Here is a 23,529-nt window from a genome sequence, read left to right as displayed (position 1 = left end):
CTAAATGTAATTTACTCAGCGTGTTAAATTTTGATATTTTTGTTAAAGTATTTAATAAATAATTTATTTTTAAGGAATCTAGTAATTGTAGTAAACTAATGTACAATATGGCAAAGTCTGTTAGTCCACTGTTTACTTCCGATTCCTTAGCCAGTTTCGATCCAACTAAATACTAGGGTAATAAATCACAAAAAAAAAATAGCAGCTAGATAGTTAATAGTTTAATATAATAATATTAGTAGATCTAGATCTAGTTATATAGAAGATCTAACTGAAACGATTGGCCTTGCAATTCTATATAGTATATAGATTTATTTACAACTAGATTTAGGCCCTACTGATTTTTTATTTACACCTGTCACTGTCAGTGAACTCAGTGACTGTCCTGTCTGGTCTGTGTGACTGTCTGGTTAGGTAAGAAAGTAAGTACTTTAGTTAGTTAGTACTTAGATCTAGTACTTACTCCACTGTAATACTCATTAACACTAAGTCTGACTAAGTAGTACTAGACCTAGTAGAGGTAATCTATCGTATCGTTTTATTAGGTACGTAAAAAATCGCCCGCGACTAGTGATGTGAAAAACAGGTGACTCCTTAAATAAATTAATTTTAATAATTATTTCACATTTTGAGGAGGATTTATCATTATGTTTTGAAAAATACAAAAATGTTTCCTTGTTTCGCCATTTGCATTTATTTTATGTAGGCCCTACCTGTTTTTAATTTTTAAACAATTGAATTAAAACATTTCAGTAATAAATAAAGTGAAGTGTCTAATCGGAAGAAGATTTTTCTCCCCAACGTCTCCACTTAGTCGGCAAAAGATAGCTCTGCGCATGCGCAGTGACCTATGACTAGGGTTAGGGCTAGAATGAGGGTCAGGGGTAGGATTAGGGATAGGGCTAGGGTTAGGGATAGGGTTAAGGATAGGATTAGGGTTGGTGTAAGGGTTCTGCGGTTGTAAACACACGCATGCGCAGTACCATCGAAAACATCGCCGCTAAGGCAAGTCGTAGTTTCTCTCCATTGCGCATGCATATCGCATGCGTATCTTATTCCGGCTAGAATCAGCCTAAATAAAGACTAGCGATGTTTCCAACAGATGCAACCATGCTCATTTACCATAGCAGCCATCTTGTTTAAGTTTTTTTTTGTAAACTTATAGTGCAAGATTCTGGGGAAGCCACTCTATTTTACAAATGGCTGCTGCTTATATAGTAATATATAGCAAATCTTGCTTGCAAACACTGCTGTTTAAAGTTTATTTCTGGCCTATATTGATATATTTAGCCATTGATTTAGGTTTATTATTCATTTATTATTTATCTATAATATTTGACACAAATATTTCACAATATACTTCTATTAAAGCCTTGACAATGAGGTAACTTTTTCGTACATTACTAGCCGCAGGCAATTTTTACATACCTAAAATGATAGATTACCCTAGTAGAACATTTATTAGATTAGATCTTCTAGTAGATCTAGAATCTAGATCAAAATCTAGTATTAAGTATTTTCTAGTAGATAGTAGTTAGTTAGTTAGCAGTAGTAGTAGTTTTAAGTTTAGTACTATTATGATCGATGAATCTATCTAGTATCTATGCCCAGCTGCCTTGAGTGTCCTGAGTCAGTTACCCATCAGAGCTTGGTGGACTCGAACCCATGATCCGAACTCAAGACTTTTGGGTTAGCAGTCTACAGCTCAGCCAGGCCACCCCAATTTTTTCTTTATTCTAATCAATCTTTGGATAATATTTAGAATCGACCCTTTGAATCCCTGGTAGAACAAGCCCCTGACATGGCCTCAACCAAGCAGTGGGCTTGTTGCATTGAATTAAACTTAGACTGAAAACAGTAATATAAAGACACCTACTACTAATTAAATCAGAAATCTTTTGTTCGCATATTTTGTTTTAGTAATATTTTTTTTCCAAAATGCAACTTTTTTAACCTGACAGTCAAGATGAAGTAAAGTTAATCTTTTTCTGTGACCTCGGATATTGTGGTCAGCACTATGCCCATTCCCTTATGCTTTCCCTATCTTGAATTAATCAAACACCCATCAGAGCTGGGTGCACTTTGAAATGTCCAACTGACATGAGTCTGGGATCCGAACTAAAGACTATCAGCTTAATATCCATGCACTCTCTCATCTGATCATGCTATCCCATAAAATGCTTGTCCCACCTCGTTAAGATTTTTTATAAAGTAAAGGCAGTGGAACTGACATTACTGACAAGACAAATATGTTTGGTCATGTGAGCTATTGTGCGGGCAGTGGACTGTTTTTACAGTGCTAAGTTGACAACATTTGTGACTGTGAATAAGCAAATCATAATTATATTATTATCAGGTCATAGTTCATCAAAGTTATGTTCTCACTCAAAATAAGGGTATAATTCGTATAATCATGTTTTTTTTTGTTTACACTCTAAAAAAGTTCATCACTTATAAGTAATTGTAGTCTCTAGATTTAACTCCCACAAAAAAAAAACCCGGTGTTGTAGTGTACAACTTCTGGTAGGATTTAACTCTCATTACTGTACTGCCACTCAACTCTTTTTAAGTGTACACTGTACAGAGAGTGAGCATAAAGTAAAACTTAGTTGTTATTGTAGTTTGTTCTGTATTATTAACTGTACTGTAGTCTTTTTGTTATATATTAGTAGTTTTTACTTTAAATTTAAAATACTGTGAATGTAGCCATATGGATTTGTTATTCTAATCTTAGTCGTGTTTTTTTTTTAGTAAAATTTAAAAAATTTATTAGAACCCAAGAATACCATAATTAGCATGTGTATTAATTTAAATCACAATAATATTTATTACAATGTATTATTAACATAGGAAATATAGTATTTTGGATACAGTTTTAGTGGAGTGAGTTATGTACTAGGTAAATTTGACCTATAACTAGCAACTTGACAATGATTTTTTTATTTGTTCTTCCAGGCAAAATTGAATAGTTTCTGGCATAAACTGTCACAATGGTTTGTGTTCCCTGCATTGTCGTACCATTCCTTTTGTGGGTATTTCATAAATTTATCAGTCCATGGCTATCAAAGTTTTGGAGCAAACCTGCTGAAATGGTAAAAAATGTTGAAAATAATCTTGTGTGTCCTATGCCAAAGAAAAAGAGACAAAAAGTCAAGGTATGTTGATTTAAAAATTGGGCTGTCCACAATATATTTCTAAATACACAACTGCCTTTATTATATGAATATATTTTAAAAAGTACTGCAGACTTTTCTCTTTATAAATGTACGAGCCGACCCACTGTGTATCATGCGCCGCTATTTAGTTGTTGTTTTTTCTACTTTTCAGTAATTCATAATTTGTGCCACTGAAAATATGTGCTTTAAAACACTACCCCCCCCCCCCCCCCCCCCCGTGAAAGCAGCCTCCTCTTAGTTACCTCCTCTAATTTTAAAATTGTTTCAAACTAAATTATCTGCCCCTAATAGCCGTCACCAAACCCGGCTCTATAATTGTAAAATGTAAACATTTAGAGTGAACTACAGCTCACCAGACCATGTAGGGGTGGTGGGAGGTAGCGAAAGAGAAGAAGAGAGGGGACTGTAAGGCGCGCTTGCAGCTTGTTTTCTAACGGCTCCCAGAAGAGAATTATATATATAGATATTATTTGAGCATTATATTCCACAAGGGATATAATCAAGCCACGTTGAATTATTGCCGAAAATATTTTGTTGTTTCCCTTCACCAGCTAACAAATATAATAACCTTTATAATGATCTTTTAAATGCACTGAAAATAGAACAACCTTGCTTTCTTTAGTTAGGCCTAATCTTTGGTCACTAAAATATGTAAAAGATGTCATGAGCTCCCAAAGCCATTATTTTAATTTTATTTTCAGTGCATTTAAAAGCCTATTATTTTAAAGCTATTTATATTTATTTTATTTTCCAGCTTTTAGTCATTTGTTCTAAATGAAGTTGACACCACTAAAAATATTTGCGTAAAACCTGACCAGTTGTTTGTAATCTCTAAAATTTAGACAGTTGTTATCTGCCCCTTCTTAGTTAGTGGTTGATGCTCTGGTAAAAATCACTCAGCTGTGAATATTTGTCCAAAAAGATTTTTTAAAAAATATTGCATTGTCACTGAGATGTTTGGAATGTTTAAATGAGTTGGTTAAAATTAAGTCACAAGATTTGCCTCATCCCACAAAAAAATCCCCCAGACATTGTGAACTATATAACAAGCTTATTAAAAATCATGAACCCCTAAATAACTTACTACTGAAAACTTCACTGCTAAAAGGCCACCCCCAGTAGTGTGACATAATTTGTGTAAGAAGCCTATTTTTGTGAAATATTTTTCTGAGAAGCCTTAAACATTATCATAAACTTAATCTACATTTTGGCCATCAGTGTCACTGAATGACTAAAGTTTGTTCAAGAAATTAATTAAAAGGCATTTCCATTTTTTAGCATCTTATAATTGTAGAAGAGACTCTAAAGAATAAGTTAAACCTTTATCAAAATGTTGTCTTGCTATGTCAACACTGTTTAGTATTTATTATAGTGCTGGTTTTATCATTAATATATTTATCTGAAAATTAAGATATAAGGTTATGTAGCCTTTAATTTTCTTGGAATTGTAATTTATTACAATCTGCTTATAATTTAACTAAGCTGTCACAAATCTTATCTTAGGAAAATGAACCAGAGACCACACCTCTTATTGATGGAGAAGATCCCAAAGAAGATGAGAGCCTGTCACAAGATGAAGCAGATTGCAAAGAAGATGAGAGTCCATTACCAGATGAAGTAGACCCCAAAGAATATGAGAGTCTATTACCAGATAAACCAGTTGATAGTAGACAACACGTAAAAGTTGAATAGTGAAGTTAGTATTTAATTTCTAAATGTCTGTGATTTTAAGAATAATGCCTATACTCAAAACATTCATTCAAGTAACCAGAAATTCACTAACAGTATTGGTTTATTGAAATGATTTTGATTACCATAGCATTGATACAATAATGCTGTACTGTATTATTTATTCAGTTTTTTTTTTGTTTTACTAAAATGGAAAGGTTGAGTCTTCAAATTTTTTTTTTTTGGAAAACCAAGTTTGTTAATATTAGGATTTTGGTGGTATATTTATAGATTAATTACATCATCCTTTTTCCATGCATTTAATTTTCAAACAAACTTGAAAGTTATCTATTTAATTGACCATTTTACTGGCGGGTACATCATGTCTAAAAAGTAAAGTTCACAGAGATTATGTAATAAAAAAGAAATGGTTTGAAATCAATACTTTATTGAGGCTTACACTCAGATAATTATTTACAAGTTTCATTGTAAAACAAGGTCCAAATCAGGTCAACTGTAGGGTTAGTTCAAATTTCTTTTTTTAATCAATGCAAATTTTATATTAACAGATACCAATTGGTTTGGTATTTTTTTTTCACGAATAAAAAGATTTAAAACCACACAATAAAAAGATTTAAAACCACACAGCGTCTAATGATTGTTTTATATCATCTTGATTATCTCTCCGCTGTTGAGTGAAAAGTGATGCTTCTCCACTTTTCCTAACACGTCTTGCTTGAATGGCCTGTTGTTTGCGCTTTGCTTGACTGCGGATACGACTCCTAGCAATCTCAGGTGCAATGCTAGAGCATGCAATACTTGGAGTAAAATGAGATGCACTATCTACTTTTTGGTTTTCATTTACATTTTGACTTGTTTCATTTCTAAATGGTCTAATATTACGATTTGACTGACTCAAGTCTAAAAGTGAATGTTCTTGATCATCACAGAGTGATTCAGGTTTGTCTTGTGTATGTAAATGTTTATCAGATACAAATAAACTTGATGTTTCTTCAACAATATTTTGTAAATTTGCAGTCTGTGATTCCGAAACACTAGGAGAATCATTTGAAGTGCAGGCGGTGTGACTTTCAAGAGATTTAGAAAGCAAATTTTCTTGATAGCCCATGTCTGCTAAGCTTTCCAACATGTCACCATCTTTAGTTTCTGATAGAGAAAGCCACTTAAGAATTCTGGGGTCTTTACCAGGTGGGACAGTATCATCCTCCTCTTCATCTTTATCACTTGATTCGTCACCACTGTTTTCTTTCACCTGTGAGTCTTCCTCTTCTCCAGTAGCCAAGTCTTCGACTTCACAAGATTCAAGTAGTCCAATTTCATTCATTGTCTGAAAATTTAAATGTGTTTATGTTATAAAACAATATAAGAACTTTATATTAATCTTATCAATAATTCAATTAGGCTACATCAAATGGAGCAACCAAAACATGTTTATTTGTTGCCACTGTTTTATTAATATCTTTAACACACATTAAAATGTGAAATTTTACAGATGGATTTGATGTTTGTGAGTATATATTTTAGAAATACACCCTCTATCCAATGCTTAACACTGAATCTAAATATATTATATAGTGTTTATTTATATGATGAACAACTTAATCCCACAGAATGCAAAATCATAAGTGTAGTGCTACAAATTCCCATGAACACAAGACAAATAATCACTGATCTAATTTAAGTATATTCAAAATAATAAATAGTGGTACATAAAATTTAAATCTGAATATTGACAGTATCATGTCTAGCTCCTGCATGGCAATGCCACCTGGTTGGAAAAAAGGACTGTATACATGTTTAGAAAATCTTCAGTGTCCAATAAACATACCTGATCAAATGCATCAGATAAATCTTTGGTGAAACCACTTGCTGCAACTTCAACATCTAGTGTATCAATTCTCCTAGATTAAAAAATAGTATCTGTCACTTTTTATTCTTCATATATAATTTACAATAGTTAACTTTTCTACAAAATTTTAAAATAAAAACATTCTTTTTATCTGTTATTACCAGATCAATAAGAAAAACAAATTTTGTTTTACATTTATCTAGCAATTACAATAGAAAATATATCTTTAACTTTTTAAGCCAATATAAAATATTTATTCTTTATCATACTAGCAATAAAAGGAGAAAAAAAAGTGTTTAGTATAAAAAGTGACTATGACTAAGTTAGGCTAAAAGGGACTTTATTTAATTTTAGTTAAATGGCTAAAGTATATACTACCTGGTGTTTTATATTTGAATAATTCTACTGCACAAAAAAAAATATTCTGAAACTAATTTTTCCTCATTAATTGCGTTAAAATTTCAACAATAGAAAAAGCTAAATTTAAATGAATAAATAACTAAATACCATAACTTACTTCAAGTCAGAAAATGTTGGGTATAACTCACTCTCGTAACTAAAACGTTTAAGAAAAAAGGTTCTAATACAATCCACATCTCTGTCAAAAAACCTGCAAAAAAAGGAAGGTAATTCATTTCTTGAAATTTGTTTTTTATGGCTTGAACTAATATGATGATAAATATACACTTGTATCAGTCCCTTCTTTAGCTTATAGGAAAGCTCCAAAATAAATTGTCTAAAAATGATCATTACTTTAAAATTTAACTCACATTTCAGCATTTGGGTGTGAAGTGGATATCATTTGTGGAAAATCTATCATTGTAATATGGTCATTCTTGTCTATCATCAAATTAAACTCATTAAAGTCACCATGAATGACACCATGATTGCCTAACTTGACCAAAAGTTCCATACACTCATTATAAGTAGAACTGGGGTCAGCTAACTCATGAATCTGACATCTATAATCAGAAAATGTTTTGGATAGTTAAAGATGGAATAAATGAGAAAATATTTAAAGAGAAACAAAAGAATATTTATCTATAAAATCAACAATAATACTATAAACTTACAGACTATGCAGAATGTAACTTACAATGGGTATCCACTTAAGAGTTCCATTACAACAGCATGGCGGTTAGAATCCACTGGTTTTGGTACAGGAAATTTCCTGTCATATAAAGCCTACAAAGAGTTGTATGAGTTAAAAGCAAATAAAAGTCTTTCTAAAAACAAGTAAGAGTCAATGCGTTTGCTGCATTCATCATTAAATAAATTTGAAAAGCTGAGCACTTGTTAAGTTTCCCCAAGTGTTATTTGATTAATATCCAGCTTTTTACAACTTAATAAAGTAAATAATGTCTTGCCATCATCATAATTCACATGTTAATAATAAATATATTCAATGATAACACACATAAAAATAGATCAATCAATCTAAACAAACTTTACAAACAAATAACCTTCATGTAGGCAAACTCTTTAGTGGCAGCTAATCTCCCCAAGTACAGCCATGATGCAGATTTTCTGTATTTCAAGTAGTCTCGTTTGTTCTTAATTTGTCGAAAACAGGTCCGCCCTAATCTGGAGTAGAATGCAACCAACTAGATTTACCTTACACTATACAAATAGATTACCTTTAAATACTTGAATTATTAAAATTTGAAAAATCTAAAACAATAAATTTTACTACCTGTGAAGCTTTAAAGCATACTGCTGTTCTTCTTCGTCTGCAACTATATACACATCTGTTAAGAATATTTAATGAATATTTATTATGTACACCTATTTGAGAAAAAACAGTACATTTTTTCCAGTTAGCTAATTAGGTTATTAACTGTGGGTTTAATTCGTTAGCTTACATGAAATTATCTAATGATTCTTTAACTGTAAAACAAAAAAAAAAGAACAACAACAAATAGATGCAAACCTGATTCTTTTCCAACCCCTATTTGATTACCAACAGAATAGATCACATCCTTTTCTGTCAAAACTTTTAGTGCCAAGTAATCATATCCAGCATTTGTTAGGCGGTATCCACTGACTAAAAAAAAGATGTTTAGTTTTGACTATCAAATATGAGAGCAGTATTGTAAAGAACACTGCACTTTGATAATATTACTACTACCACAAGTGTTATCCCTTCATTAACTTATGTAATTTAAATTATCAAATAGAAAAATGATCATCAATGTTTATTGAACTTAAAACTTGATAAATTGTAAACATAAACTTGATCAATGCCTATGATATTATTATAAATGAATCAATCTTCTTTTAATTAAGTATTCAGGTTTGAGGTTGAGTAATTGACCCTTCCTGCAAAAGCTCCATGTTGTGAGTGGGAGATTGTGAGATCATATGCCAACAACGGTTCAGTTATGAACAAACACTAACTGACTAAGACCGCTAGGTAGATGTTATAGAATCTTCTTTTCTTAACAAGAAAGACACAAGCACTTGTTAGAATCTGTAGTCCCCAGGCTTGGGTCACCTGTCATATATAGTCTGTCATGGCCCTGGAGGGTCAGCTACAGATCAACCTCAGGTGTCCACTTAGGGTCAGCAGTCCTGGGGATGTCTGAAGCGTCATTATGTTCTTTCTTTTCCAGTCAGTAATTTAATATCCATACCATCTGCCTGGGTCACACCAACCTGAGGGGATGTCCTGCTTGGTAAATGGCTTAATTTTAATGTGTCGCTACCCGCCAGTTCATTCTGGTCTGTCATTTGTTATCCATGGGACTGTCCAGGTCACAACACTACTGTTTCATTCCATTCTTATGCTTATGTGTTTTAGTAACTTAAGTATAAAGAAATAAGCAAAGCAGTTAAAGTTTAACAAAATTAACACTTACATCTTTTATTTCCTTGCTCATAAGCAACAAGTCCATGCTTGTGTAGTTCTCGAAGTTTTTTATGACTACCACCTGCTGGTAAGTGTGCTATCGCAGCAACAAGGGCAGCTGGAACTAACTCATGGTTTTTCATTCCCATTTCAACCTTAAAAAAATGGGGTGAGATAAATATATAGCAGTGTGTTGGCTTAAAAAAGTTTGGTAGTACAAATGATGGCACGGTCAAATCCCTCTCACTGAACTGACAGCCAAGATATTAAAATCAACCAGTTGTAGTGAAGAAAGAGCTGAAATGCATCAGACTTAATTCTGTAGGCCTATAGGTGTGAGCTGTAGGCTAACATCATGTCTACTGTCAATTCACAATGGCTTACTTACTGCCCACTAGTTACTAGTAATTATTAAGTTTACCAGTCACTATTTACTATACTTTTATAGTTTCTAGAGTATCGAGTGACATAGATCTACAACTAGCTAGTCAGTCACAGTCAGTGACACTAATTCACTTCAGTACATGGTAATCTCACGATAGAGCGTCGGAAGTTATCCGGTTTTGTTTGTTGTCTTTCGTTAACATTTGTTACTGTAAACCATAGTTTATTTGTCCCTTGAAATAAAAATACAGTCAAGTGCATTAAATTAATGTTTAAACTTTAAAAAAAAGTTTGACAGAAAATAAGCAACAATTAGTAGATCTAAATGTTAATAATAAAGTCGTGTGTAGTAAATAGTATAGGCCTAATGTTTTTTCTAAAAAGAAACACAGAAAAAAACTTGCAACAACTAGATTCTAGATCTAGAGTCTAGGCCAAGTAAAATAAAACAATTAGATTTAGGCCTACTAAAGCTTAAAGCTGTAAGAAGAACTAGAACAATGTGCAGTAGCAGCAATAATTAGCACATACACTTAAAATAATTATAAATACAATCATTAGGCCTATGTACTATACTATGTAGCAATGTAGTATGTATTAAAAAATTTAAATATGATTTACAGTATTTCTGGGTGTGACATCATTCATCATGACATGATACTAAGAAATTTAATGATATGGTTTTACTGTTTTTTACTGGGTTTTTTTTGTACCATTCCGGAATAATAACCACTATATCCGAATATCATGAGACTACCCAGTTAAGTACTCTGGTACATGACTAGAACTACAATAATAATTACAACAGAGTCGACTGACTCAAACTTCACCAGTTACTGGGGTCAGTTACTCACTCAAACTCAACTGATTACTGAGTTAGGCTCAGTCGAGTTACTCAAGTCGAGTCAAGGTAGACTAGTGTTAGTAGTTTTGGTAGTAGTTAATTTAAAAATTAACTTAATAGTTACAGTTAAAGTTAAGTTACTGAGACTGAGTCTGATCACTGAGTGAATCACTGATCTGATAAACTCAGTTAAAAGTTAAAACTGTAGAATCTATCACACCTTATTTAATTTAGACATCTACTTACAGCTATAAGTACTCGAAAATCTTCTCTACTCATGTATCGCAGCGCTTTCACGTCTAGTTTTCCCATTTTTAATTAATAACAAGATCAACAGAGATAGACTACTAAATAGTAAATACTAAAATAGTATTTTCAGAACACGGCATTCATGTCCACGAGTTGGCCCTGTATTTACTATTTCACAGTTGCCAGATTAAAATATTCTAAAGGTGCCAGGTTATCAAATAAGCCTAGGCCTAGATCTAGATAATTTAATGCCATAGATAGTAATAGATAGAATGAGCTGACATAATTGATATTTTTAAATTTATAAATTTTTGTCTTTAAAAAAAGAACATAATAAAAAAATAACTATACAAAAGGTTTCTTTTAGATGTTTTCCGGGGGGGGGGGGATATAGGATTGCCAGGTGTCCAGTTTTGAACTGGACAGTCCAGTATTTGAGCAGACTGTCCAGGATAAAATAAATATAAATACTGGACAAGTATATGAATAATACTCTGTTACCCCCCTTCTTCTGCTTTGCGGCATACCTGAGAAGGGAAGGATGGAAAGGTGTCCAGTATTTTAGGAAAAGGTATCTGGCAACCCTAAGGGGATATCGGGGATATCAGTCACTTGAAACTACCGAAGGGGGGAGGTGGACACTGGTTAAATTAGTTAAAGTATATATTATAACACGTTTTCTATTTAATTAAATTGCGTATATTCAATAAATTTGTCTGTTTTGTCCGGAGGGGGGGGGTGTGCCTGAGATACCTGAAAGAAACTGCACCAAATGTAAACCCCCAAGGAAAGCAGATAATTTTATTACACAGTAGATGACCAGTGGTGTTTTTTCCAGATTTTTTTTTCTGGGGGGGGGGGGGACTTGCTATTTTTTTTTGGGGGGGGGGGTCAATTTTTTCGGAGGGGGGGGGGCGGACACTGGTAAAAGTATATGTTTTCTTTATAAATTCCATTTCGTTCGGGGGGGGGGGGGTAGACTTTCTTCGAGGAGGTGCCTGGAAGAAACAGCAGATGGCAACGAAAAGTGAGACTGAAGTCATGAATGCTACATTTAGAATCAGCTGGGGAGAAAATCCAATGCACAAAAGACATACCCACCCACACTATCACTTTTATGTGATGAGTAGGTCTATTTATTACCAGACTAGTTATTTCGAGCCAAAAACTATTTATTTGGTAATTTTCCTTTATTCAAAATAATTTTTTTTTGCTACTCATGTTTTATTTTTTTGGATCACGAAAAATCTGGTTAATTTTATACTTTAGATCTAGACTATAGAGACTGTTCTAGATCTAGATCTAAATCTATATCTAGACCAGATTTAAACAGTAACCCACAAGCTGTCTGTTTTTTTTTTCTTTTAAATTTTTATAGAAATATTAGGACAGTCACGTGTGATTGTGATTGAAACATAAGTGTTATCACTTATGACATTTATTGGTGGTTTAATGATAGTTTAATCTTACAATTACAATAATATGCAAAATGTACACCGTATCATGAGCGTTAATACAACGCAAACTATGATAATTCTAAATCTACAGCAAAATTGGTTGCCACCGTGTTACTGTTAAAAGTAAATTAACTGTTAAAAATAAAATAACTGTTGAACGCTGGGCTAGAGTAACGTTAGGCCTAGGGGAAAAAGGGAAAAAAAAAAGAAAATAAAGTCACGTGATCCAGCATGGCCGACAGCGATGAAGATCGCATCCCCTCCCCTCCAACAAATGGTTCTGAACCTACTGGTCCAAGGATTGTTACAATTACAAAAACTTCTACAGGATTTGGATTTAACGTGAGAGGACAGATAAGTGAAGGAGGCGTTCTTAAATCGATAAATGGAGTACTATATGCACCACTTCAACATGTTAGTGCAGTTCTTGAAGGGGGCGCTGCCCAGAAAGCTGGAATTCGCAAAGGAGACCGTATTCTTGAGGTGTAAGTAAACTTTTAGTTTACTTTAGTAACCAAAACATCGTTTTAGTGGAAATATTAATAATTTTCCTCAAAAAATGATGTCTGCTTTTTACTAGATCTATAGAAATCTATAGATTACACTTCATAAAGCAATGATAAATAGCCTAATGTTGACGTTAGCCTATCATTCATAATAATAAAAATATCGAGTATCGAGTCTTTCTTAGGACTTAAAGTAGTTAGAATCTATCTAGACTAGATTTAGATCTAGATTCTAATCTAGATCTAGAGATCTAGATCATATGAGTTAGAGTACTGTTAGAGGAAGCATTAAGAATTCCATTGGTGCCAAATTTTTATTTCTAGCTTTTTACACTTTAGAAGAGAGGAGGCGTTTTTTTTTTTGAGTAGGCCCTACATTTTATACCAGTGTCCAATAAAAGAAACTTCTTATAAAGGGGTGTAAGGTTACTGGTAGTTAACTAAAATACTCATTTGGCTTGCTAATGTCAATGCTAGCCCTAACCCCAGCCCTAGTCCTACCATACACCCAACCCTAATTTCTAACCATAAAACAATACTAGATCTACTATTAAGCTAACGCACCCAGTCTAGGAGTTTATTTTCATCAGACATCAGTATACTTAATCATCGTTGTTTTCTATTTAAAATGCACTGTCTTATATATTATATAATATAAGGCCTGTAAAAAATGAAGCAAGTTGGGAACATAAATGAAAATTTTATAAAATATGTTTGCAAAACCTTTTTTGAATTGTAATGATAAATTATGAAACAGTGGTGGTTCTTTTATGTACATTTGCATTAATAATTGTGCAGCCTTTTCTGTTTGGTGTTATGCTTTATTTTATAAACTGTACATTTTTACTATGATTTAATTTTAATAATTATATTATATATTCCAATATATAGGGAAAAAAACAACAGGCTTACATGGCAGATGGTCTGAATCTTAAAAAATTAACAAAAATGTATTTGTAAAACTAAATCACATTTTTTTATAAAGTAAGAACCACAAGTGGTTATTTAACTCATTTTTTTGTTTTTTTGAGCAGACAAATGTTTATATATTAACATAAAGTTGATTTAGAGCATATATATTGTTTTCAAATTAATTGAAAGAAAATGAAAAGTAATTGCAGTAGGTTAAAGCTGAACCTCTTTAGATTTGGAAAATGTGATTACTTTGTATATGGTAAAGTAGTACAATATTCATTTTAAATTAATAAGAGACAGTGGTTAATACAAAATTTGAAAAATCAGTCAAGAGGTCTGGGTAGGTTTTTATATGAAAATTAGCTCCTTTGTCCAAATGCTACATACTAAAAAAACAACATAGGCCTACATGGCAGATGGTCTGAATCTTAAAAAATTCACAAAAATATATTTGTAAAACTAAATCACATTTTTTTATAAAGTAAGAACCACAAGTGGTTATTTAACTCATTTTTTTTTTTTTTTGAGCAGACAAATGTTTATATATTAACATAAAGTTGATTTAGAGCATATATATTGTTTTCAAATTAATTGAAAGAAAATGAAAAGTAATAGCAGTAGGTTATAGCTGAACCTCTTTAGATTTGGAAAATGTGATTACTTTGTATATGGGAAAGTAGTACAATATTAATTTTAAATTAATAAGAGACAGTGGTTAATACAAAATTTGAAAAATCAGTCAAGAGGTCTGGGTAGGTTTTTATATGAAAATTAGCTCCTTTGTCCAAATGCTGCATACTAGTTCAGATTAAGTTAAAGTAATTAAATATTTCAAAGTGACTATTCGGAAGTAGCTTCTTCCCCCCAGCGCTAGTCTGGCCGCCAGAAGATGCAAAAGGCAATGGCTTTAATAGATGTGCAGTTGGCTCAAATTAAAATTGAAATTTTTTATTTTTTGTTGTTGGAGAGGGGGTGAGTGGGGCTGTCATTTGTCATGTCTCGTGTGGCTGTCTGGCTATCAATGACTCTTTGGGTTGGGGGTAAAATTCGCATAATTTATGTGACATATCAATGGACACCCGCTAGGTTTTTCAATAAAAATAACTATACCGACCAGCTTAGGTCTATATAGGATGATCTCTAGCACCGTTGATAGTCTATTTAAAAAAAGAAAAGTGGAAAGATTTAGCTTCCATCTATTTTTTCCTTGTATTTTGTATTGCTTATGATTATTTTATGTATGAAACAAAAATTCGCTGTTCACATCAATTTATTTTACTCAAACATTACGGACACTTTTATTATTCCAAATTTATTTCAGCTCTAGATATAAGCTTGAATGTTTTACTGTAAAACCCTTATTTCCAAACTATCGTCTTAAATTAAAAAAAAGAATTTAAAAAAAAAAAAATTTAAAAAAAATTCAGAATTGAACTTTATATATTAGATAAAAGGCATATAAAAGACTTTCTTACAGAACCTTGTTAACAAAATGGGAGACATTCTATTCTTTCTTTCTTAACTATTGCTCAGGTAGATTATACTTCAGATTACATTCCATAATTACAAAATACTCCTACTAACATACTCTAACTTTGTTTTTGGAAGAAAGTTAAATTGCATCTTTAAGTGTTAATGTTAGGCATCCAAATACTGTATAGTGGACTTGAAACTTATTTTAGTGGTAATCTAAAAGCAGGAAATCTAATGTATTTACTCTATAATACACTTTAGTGTTCAAATGTACATTATCATCAAGATGTTTTCTTATTAGTAATAACATTAAATACAATACTGAATCAGAGAGGTAACATTCTATTTCAGTAATGGGGTAAATGTTGAAGGTGCTACTCATAAACAGGTTGTAGATTACATCCGCTCTGGTGGTGATTCCTTAACTTTGACTGGTGAGTCACTTGTTCATGTTTATATATATATATATCACTGTAGTGTGGATATATGTGTTACGTGATTGACCCTTCTAGTGCCATGTAGAGTGTGAAATCAACACTTGTCCAATTGAATGATATTCAAGTTTATTCTTTGTTTAATATATACACATTCCAATATCTTTCTCTTAATGCTATTAGCATCTACTATCCCATGCCCTTCTGCTATCCAGCTGTCCCCTACAACTTTCTACTACCTAATGATTTCCATTTACTCAACTGTAACCTAACTAATATACAATCTCTGCTTTACTGGCTTCTAACACTTGACTTTGTCTAACCAACTCTTTTTACCAACTCTGACCATTGTTTACTCAGCTGACCGTCTCACTTCATCAGTCATCTCACATCTTATTTCTTAGTGGTTCTCATTTGTTAGCTATTCTACCGAACTTATCTGCTTGACCTCTGACCTATTTCTAATCTTGCCTAATTTTCCATCATCACATTTTGGAAATACAAAGTTTTAATGATTTCAAACATTCTTTGCTGATTTCCCATTGTTAAGAAAAACACAAGCATTGCTCTGTAAAATTAATCTTGAAGTTGAAGAGCCATTACTATTTTTGTTACAGTACTGATCAATATTGATTATTTCCTTTTTTGCCTCTTTTGAAATATCATGTGTGCCTTGAAGCCACTGATTCTGCTTAACATGTTAAAGAAGATGATTAATATTTTTTAAAGTATGCCATACCCTTTCATTAGCTTGACTTGTATTCAGAGTATTTGATTTTTCCCTAAAAAGTGATCTCAGTGCCAGAGCAAGTAGCTGAAAAACTTGAGCCTAGTGATGACTCTTCCGGCCCTTCTTATATTGATTATTCAGAAAGGCGGTCCCTTCCAATCTCTATACCAGACTGTAATTATTTGGACCATTATGGTGACAGACATGTGGTAAGTCAGAATAGAATAGTATCATTGATTAGAATTCATTTTTGAAAATGGTTATTTTGTATTAAAAATTCAATTCCATAATCATGAATTAGACTTAAAATTATTGTGTCATCTTGTGGTGACTTAGATTTTTCTTTTCTTAATCCTTTTGTTGCAGGTGTTTAATATTTACATGGCTGGAAGACACTTATGCTCCAGGCGATACAGAGAGTTTGACACATTACACAACAATCTTAAAAGAGAATTTCCTGACTTCAATTTCCCAAAATTGCCAGGAAAAAAACTTTTCACCTTATCAGAACAACAGTTAGATCAGAGAAGACGGGGCCTGGAGCAATATTTAGAAAAAGGTTTGTGCAGCGATTTTTAATAGCCACAGTTAACACTTTTTCATGCCTTACAAAATTATTATGTTTGAACTTTTCAACACATATTTGTTTTTTAAGTCAGTATCACCCACTGATGTCTTTTCTTAAAAAAAAATCACTAACATTGTTTAAATGACATTTAAAATTTCTAACAAGCTAAAATAAATAAATGGCAAATTTTAACTTCAGTATGTGCAGTAAGAGTGATTGGAGAAAGTGAAACAATGCAAGAGTTTCTTGCTGCTGGAGATTTAGATGAGGTATTTTTTTACCCAGTACCTGCCTTTTCTGCTAGTCGTTATTATTATCAATTTTTTAATGTAGTTTTTTTAAAAAGGATGTTTTAAAGATACAGATTCTATTTATTTCAGGAAGAAGGAACAAGTGAAGTTGAGCTTAAAGTTATGTTACCCGATAAAAATTTGTGCATTGTGACTATATGTAGATCAGATAATACAGAGACTGTTTATAAGGTGTGTGGGTCTTAGTGATCTGGAGACATTATCATGTCTGTTTGAAATTAAAAATGTTTAGTCTATAGACCTTGTTACTGGCCTTAAATATTTAAATATGACCCTTCTTGACACACAAGTTCACTCAGCACCATGTTATATGTTGAGCTAGGTATAAAGATAGGAGGAGGGGGGGGGGGGAAGGTCCTAAAGTACTGATTTTGGGATTTCCATTGGTTATTTCCATTTTTTTTTTATTCATGTGCACATATTTGTGCTGAAAGTATTAAAAAAAGGTAATTATTTATAAGTAAATTGTCTATTAAAATAAAAAGTAACTGACTCACATACTCATTGTTAAAAAAAATGAACTGATATTTTAAAATCAGATTCTCAGAATCACAAATTGTGCTGAATTAACAAGAAGATTATCATTACTCAGGGTCTAAATGTCAGATTTTACAGGTTTTATCATTGCTTTTAGTCTGAATAAAAAACTCATAATCAACCGATGGTGCTAAGTAGCTCAATTTGTCATGGAGGTTAACAAAAAGACTCTTTAAATTATCTTGATTTTTTTAAAATTGAGAGATGAATAGTTTGTGCTTTATAAAAAAAATTGTATCAGTTTGGAAATCAATTTTTTTTCTATAATTTTAGGCAGTTGTTGCTAAACTTCATTTTGAGGATGCTGCAGAATACTTTTATTTGTTTGAAACAGTAGAATATGGTTTTGGTAAGTGTAAAAAAGTTTAATATAAAAATTATTTGTACAAAATTATAGTTTTTAGTGTGATTATTTGAATATTTTATTGAAACTAAACTTCTCTTGCTTTGTTGGTGGAAAGCTACTGTGTAGAAAAACAACAGCTGGTAGTTTATTTTTAGGAATTATTTTTAAACTAAAATTGTTTGTTTCAGAGCGCAAATTATTACCACAGGAGCTTCCTCATAATATTTATATCCAGAACTACAGTACCGCCACTGCCACTTGCATCTTACTCAAGAAATGGCTGTTTACTATTTCCAGGGAGATGACACTTACCTCAAATACGTCTGCACTAAAATTTTTGTTTTGGCAGGTAAAGAGTTGATATGTCACTTGTATAGTCACTAGTGCTGTAACATTTTAGAAAATATGCCATTTTGTAAAGCTACTTATGCATTATGACCTTGACATTAATTGGCACATGCAAATAATGCATCTTGCATATTTAAATATGCTGTAATTCAGTGTTATTTTTTTCTAAGAGTGTAATTTATGTTTTCAGGCTGTAGATGATGTGAATAAAGGTTTTATAAAAACTGGTGACAAACTTTATGATCTTAAAGCATTGAAAGAATCAGAAAATAGTCTAGAGGTAAAAAAAAGATCAGTGTAAATGTGAAAAAAATGAATAGTTTAACTGTACCTTAAATGATTTATATTGATAAGAAAGACCATTGTCCAATCCAATGCATGCAATTTTTTCAGTATTTAAAGACAGTGCGGCATTTAGAAGGTTACTCAGAGGTAATATTTCCTCACTGTGCTTGTGACTCCAGACGAGATGGTCATGTGGTGGCAATAATAGGATTAGAAGCTTTCAAGTTGCAAGCTTGTAAAGAAGATGGATCTCCTGAGGTAATTACAAAAACTTCCATTTTCATTATCCTTTGCACAATTAATGAATCATGCATTCATATTTTCATCCATAAAGGAACGTTTTTTTTTATTGCGGACTTGAGTACTTTTGTTTTTAGTTTATAATTTTTTGTTTTATTTTAGTCACAAGTTATTGAGTTTAACTGGAAGGATGTCAAGTCATATGTTGTTGATGAAGAGGGCATGTCTTTCAACTTTGAATACAACAGGCAAGGAAAGAAGCCAAGACTAGTCAAAATCTTTACACCATATGTGAGTTCAATCAGGCATTTATCATTTTAAAGTTTTAAAGATTAGTCTGAATTTTTAAATTAAATAAAATTGCAATAAACTAATTTAATTAATAATAGATTTTTTAAATGGAATTTAAACAAAATTTAGCAGAAATGAGATATTGCATTTAAATAAAATTAACCCTTATTTATTTTTCCCCCATTCAGTTTTACTACATGAACGATTGCTTTGATAGGATATATGATGAGCTGCAATGGGAGACATAACATGTATAAAGATGTATTGTTACTTCAGCAGTTAGCTGTTCAGCAGAGGTTGCCATCATTTCAAATAGAGCTGTAGAATTTGTCAGAGGGACAATATACCTTTAGTTGTATGACACAACCTATAGAAATATGCACTTTTTTTTGTTCTGTGCTTGATTACTTTTTAAATCTGGAATTTCTGCATCTTCATTTTTTTTTAAAAAGAGGTCATCTTACATTTTTTTTTATGCCAATGATTTATTGTTCATGTATATTTTGCAAAAGCGAACACATGGCTTACAGCCTTTTACATTTTACACAGAAATTTTTTGTTTGCTCTGAAAGAGCTTTTTTGTTTTATTTACATTACGTTGTGTTTCTTTGTTTATACCATACAATTCATTCCCTTTCCAGAATAATTTTTATAGAAGTTTCCTATTAATAAGTTGAGAAATTCTTCTTCAGTGAGGATTTATTGTATCAAGTAAGTATATAATGATATTCCTAGCAGCAATCTGTTTTTTATTTCATAGACTTGCACTTTAAAGAGTAATACCTTTTTTAATCTATTTTATAATCAGAGGGTATTTTGAGAATGAAATAAATACAAATTTTGAAAATGTAAAAAAATATCACCAATTATTTTGAATTAATTGCTCTTAACTGAATAAGATTTATTAATTCTTAAATAAGCAAATACACTGATTTTTAATCTACCATTAGTTTATGTTCAATCACAACGTAGCTTGTTTCCTTCAGTTTCTGCACCTTCATTTTGAGCGATTCAATCATTTTTGTTTGAAAGAAACTTTTCAAAAAATGTTTATAAAATTTGAGTGTTTTTAATTCACCACAAGTGTTTGCTGTAAAAAAAAACATCCATCAACATAAATACTCAATTAGGAATGATAAGTATTATGTAATTCAACACATGCACAGAAATCCAAATGAAGTTTTCTCATGTGTCTAAAGTCTTTACTTAGAATTTCTTGTCTTTCACATGATTAATGATAAATTGTCTCAGCTCTAGCACACTATATAAGCCATAGTTTTTTTTATCAAAACATATTCTGGATTTACATAAGTATTCTAAAAAAAATTTAAACAAAATAGTGAGTTTGTTGTGAGACTGTTGTAAAATTGGAATTGAAATGTGTAAACCAAACAATAACAAGGATTGTGGTTGTTGATTTGAAATTGTATAAAGTGTGTTTTATTAATCAACATTTATTATCACCATCTTATGAACATGTTGCCCAAATACTATAAACAGCTACTAGCATTTCATAAATTGTTACTATGATTTTTGTATGAAGTTTTGTCATTGCCTTTTAAAGAACTAGTAATGTTGATTCCTTAGTATTCTTGGTTCATAAACAGATATTCTTTAAGTTTAAAAACTGTTTGTTTGACAAACATCTCTGTTGAGAAATAAGGCTGTGAAAACAAGAGTTGCACAGTTATCACTTAAATACTTAAGCATTTCTCTTGCCATGGATATGCGCTGTGGAACTTGTATATTCACTTCACTCTAAACGTGCAGAGTGAAAAACCGTTGTAACACACAAGTTGTTGGGTTCAGATATTTTATTAACTTACAGTATATTTTTTAAGTCAAATTGAATTAATAAGTGTTTATTTGTGGTATAATGTATAAAATAATTTCAACTTTAGAAGTGAATTTACATAGATAATGCTATTTTTTACAAACATGAAACTAACATTTTACTTTATTTTATACAGATCTTTGTTGTTACCTAATGAAAATACAAACAACAAAACTTTGCTGTAGAACTAAATTGTAAAAGGCAAGGTTTAATTTAAGATGAATGACATGTTTTACAGGAAGTTTCTTGTTTGTAATAAATAAAGGTTCTCAAGCAGTTTTCTTTGTCGTAATTCTGTGACCATTTTTAAAGTTAGAAAATAATTCCAATTCTTTGTATATTTAAGAGTTTATTTATCGTTTCTAACAATATTATTTGCTTTAATCGTAAACCTTATTTTGTCGAATGGGTTTAGGAACAGCTAAAATAATAATCCGGGTATACATGTACAAAACATTCATGATTTGTTTGCTTGCAATGTTAATACTTTAAAAATTGTTTAATATATATTAAAAGTTGACATAGTTCACCTTCTGTGTATATGTTTGTATATAAATGATTAGCTGCAGAAAACTGTACCAGACATTGAGGTTACATCAAGTCTAGTTCACATAATAATTGAAAAAGTTGCAGAGACTGTGTTATCCCAACGATAAAGTGTGGCCACCAATGTTTCTGATTGTAACTCAAGTACTGTCTTGACTGTTGTCTTTTTCTCTGTTTGCTTAGAATTTAGGTTTCTTGTGATATAGCGCACAGCATTGCTCAAATTCTATTGAAAAAATTGCTTTAGTTGTTTATGTTGTTTTATTTATAAATACAGCCACTCTTTATCAATAATTTAATAAAATTGTTACTGTGGTAAATTATATCTAAATAACACTTGCATATATATTTACAAGTACTATAAGACAGGGTCTCAGGTTTCAAATTAACTGGCTCCAGATTTATTAAACAATGCTTATAGAGGTTAAGGTTTCAAATTGACAATCCAGATTTATTTAACAGTATGCTTATAGAGGCTCGGGTTTTTAGTATGTTCCAATGCTAAATTTAAAAAAGAACTTCACCTCTATTGCAGTTAACTTTACTGTTTTTTTTAAATGCAGTGAGTTTAGAAGATGTAAATGAAGAATATAATGTAAGACTGTTATTCTGCAGTGTTTTGACTTTTAAATTGTTAGTTATTAAATATTATTTGAACTTTATTGACTTAAATAAAAGCTATTTAAAGTTGAGCATGCATGTTTGATATTTAAAATTACCTAAAATTTGTAACCTGGGATGCCTATTATTATATAGGCCTACTTATGTAAATATAAAAAACACATCCACCTACTATATATATATAGGCCTATATATATATATATATATATATATATATATATAAATATATATATATATATATATATATATATATATATATATAATATATGAAAATAGTGTGGTGGCAACTTTTTATCTTCATAGTTTTAAACACATTTTCTTTGATATGGTTTAAATACATTTTTTCAGTGACCTTTAAAAATGTTTTCACTTAAAATGCCATTTAAGTAATTGCTGTCTCATCCTTGACAGTAAGCATCTGTTTAATTAATTCTTTTATCATTTTTGATTATAGAACAAACCACAAAATTTTGAACAAAATTATTTATCGAAACCCCTTTCAGTTTTATTAAAATGAAAGAAATATATGTAAGACAAATGTCATCGGATTGAAGTTCTTTCAAGTAAATCATTGTTTGATCATTAAAAAAGATTATTCAACATAATTTAAAAAAATCTTTTGCTGGCATTCCATACTGAAAGTAAATTGAACTGTAAAATATTTCACGCTGAATAAATTTGCTTTAGTAAAGTGTCAACATTTGCGCCAGTGTTATAGTTTCTAATGATCAAATTCAAATTTAGCTAAACCATTGTGCCTGAAAAAAGTTTGAGTAACAAACTTTTGAAATTTAAAACCATTTTTGAAAAAGTTTGCTAGAGTTAATTTCAATTTGGTTTTACATAACCTACTTCTTTAAAATTTTGCCTTGAGTTTTAAGTATATATTGGTTGCAAATCTGTCACCCAAGCAAATTCTATATGATTTAAAGTATTGATTTTTTAAACTAAACAATGAAATCTAAATATAAAGAAGCAGAAATTTAAATAAATTGTTATATATATGTCAAATATACTGAACATAAACTACATGTGTATAAACAGAGAA

General features: G+C 31.2%; 3 protein-coding genes across 5 annotated transcripts; 2 read left to right on the top strand and 1 right to left on the bottom strand.

Moving 5' to 3' along the window:
* The first annotated feature begins 107 nt into the window (after window positions 1-107).
* Window positions 108-5,439, top strand: LOC131940696 (UPF0729 protein CG18508-like). 3 transcript variants are annotated; one of them, XM_059299445.1, is made up of 3 exons: window positions 108-177; window positions 2,956-3,155; window positions 4,680-5,439. In XM_059299445.1, the coding sequence occupies exons 2-3, from the start codon at window positions 2,991-2,993 to the stop codon at window positions 4,866-4,868; spliced, it is 354 nt and encodes a 117-aa protein (XP_059155428.1). In that variant the 5' UTR covers window positions 108-177; window positions 2,956-2,990; the 3' UTR covers window positions 4,869-5,439. The 3 variants fall into 3 exon arrangements, with proteins under 3 accessions (XP_059155428.1, XP_059155427.1, XP_059155425.1); XM_059299444.1 differs by having other exon boundaries at window positions 119-414; XM_059299442.1 differs by having other exon boundaries at window positions 119-422.
* LOC131940694 (serine/threonine-protein kinase RIO2-like) lies at window positions 5,273-11,245 on the bottom strand. The gene is made up of 10 exons (XM_059299440.1): window positions 11,037-11,245; window positions 9,573-9,717; window positions 8,645-8,758; window positions 8,408-8,462; window positions 8,178-8,298; window positions 7,811-7,899; window positions 7,485-7,676; window positions 7,232-7,324; window positions 6,694-6,766; window positions 5,273-6,192 (listed from the first exon to the last, which is right to left on the bottom strand). Exons 1-10 carry the CDS (start codon window positions 11,100-11,102, stop codon window positions 5,479-5,481), a joined length of 1,662 nt encoding a protein of 553 aa, XP_059155423.1. The 5' UTR covers window positions 11,103-11,245; the 3' UTR covers window positions 5,273-5,478.
* Window positions 11,246-12,400: 1,155 nt separating this feature from the next.
* LOC131940695 (sorting nexin-27) lies at window positions 12,401-22,686 on the top strand. Its single transcript, XM_059299441.1, has 12 exons — window positions 12,401-12,981; window positions 15,742-15,824; window positions 16,615-16,763; window positions 16,921-17,113; window positions 17,321-17,391; window positions 17,503-17,604; window positions 18,244-18,319; window positions 18,505-18,665; window positions 18,855-18,944; window positions 19,058-19,207; window positions 19,352-19,480; window positions 19,669-22,686. Exons 1-12 carry the CDS (start codon window positions 12,728-12,730, stop codon window positions 19,726-19,728), a joined length of 1,518 nt encoding a protein of 505 aa, XP_059155424.1. The 5' UTR covers window positions 12,401-12,727; the 3' UTR covers window positions 19,729-22,686.
* Window positions 22,687-23,529: the final 843 nt, after the last annotated feature.

Source organism: Physella acuta, unplaced genomic scaffold (assembly GCF_028476545.2).
Source record: "Physella acuta isolate Inbredline_101_S28 unplaced genomic scaffold, ASM2847654v3 ptg000325l, whole genome shotgun sequence".
NCBI classification, from domain to species: domain Eukaryota; kingdom Metazoa; phylum Mollusca; class Gastropoda; family Physidae; genus Physella; species Physella acuta.
This window is presented reverse-complemented; position numbering and strand designations above follow the sequence as displayed.

Bases quoted from the DNA above. Each gene is read 5' to 3' on its own strand.
- LOC131940694 (XM_059299440.1), bottom strand. From the start codon at position 11,102: ATGGGAAAACTAGACGTGAAAGCGCTGCGATACATGAGTAGAGAAGAT. The intron at 8,759-9,572 runs GTAAGTGTTAAT...TCTTTTTTTTAG, and splicing joins TGAGCAAGGAAATAAAAGAT to TCAGTGGATACCGCCTAACA. The intron at 7,325-7,484 runs GTGAGTTAAATT...CTTTTTTTGCAG, and splicing joins TCACACCCAAATGCTGAAAT to GTTTTTTGACAGAGATGTGG.
- LOC131940696 (XM_059299445.1), top strand. From the start codon at position 2,991: ATGGTTTGTGTTCCCTGCATTGTCGTACCATTCCTTTTGTGGGTATTT. The intron at 3,156-4,679 runs GTATGTTGATTT...ATCTTATCTTAG, and splicing joins AAAAGAGACAAAAAGTCAAG to GAAAATGAACCAGAGACCAC.
- LOC131940695 (XM_059299441.1), top strand. From the start codon at position 12,728: ATGGCCGACAGCGATGAAGATCGCATCCCCTCCCCTCCAACAAATGGT. The intron at 17,605-18,243 runs GTGTGTGGGTCT...CTATAATTTTAG, and splicing joins ATACAGAGACTGTTTATAAG to GCAGTTGTTGCTAAACTTCA. The intron at 18,945-19,057 runs GTAAAAAAAAGA...CAATTTTTTCAG, and splicing joins AATCAGAAAATAGTCTAGAG to TATTTAAAGACAGTGCGGCA.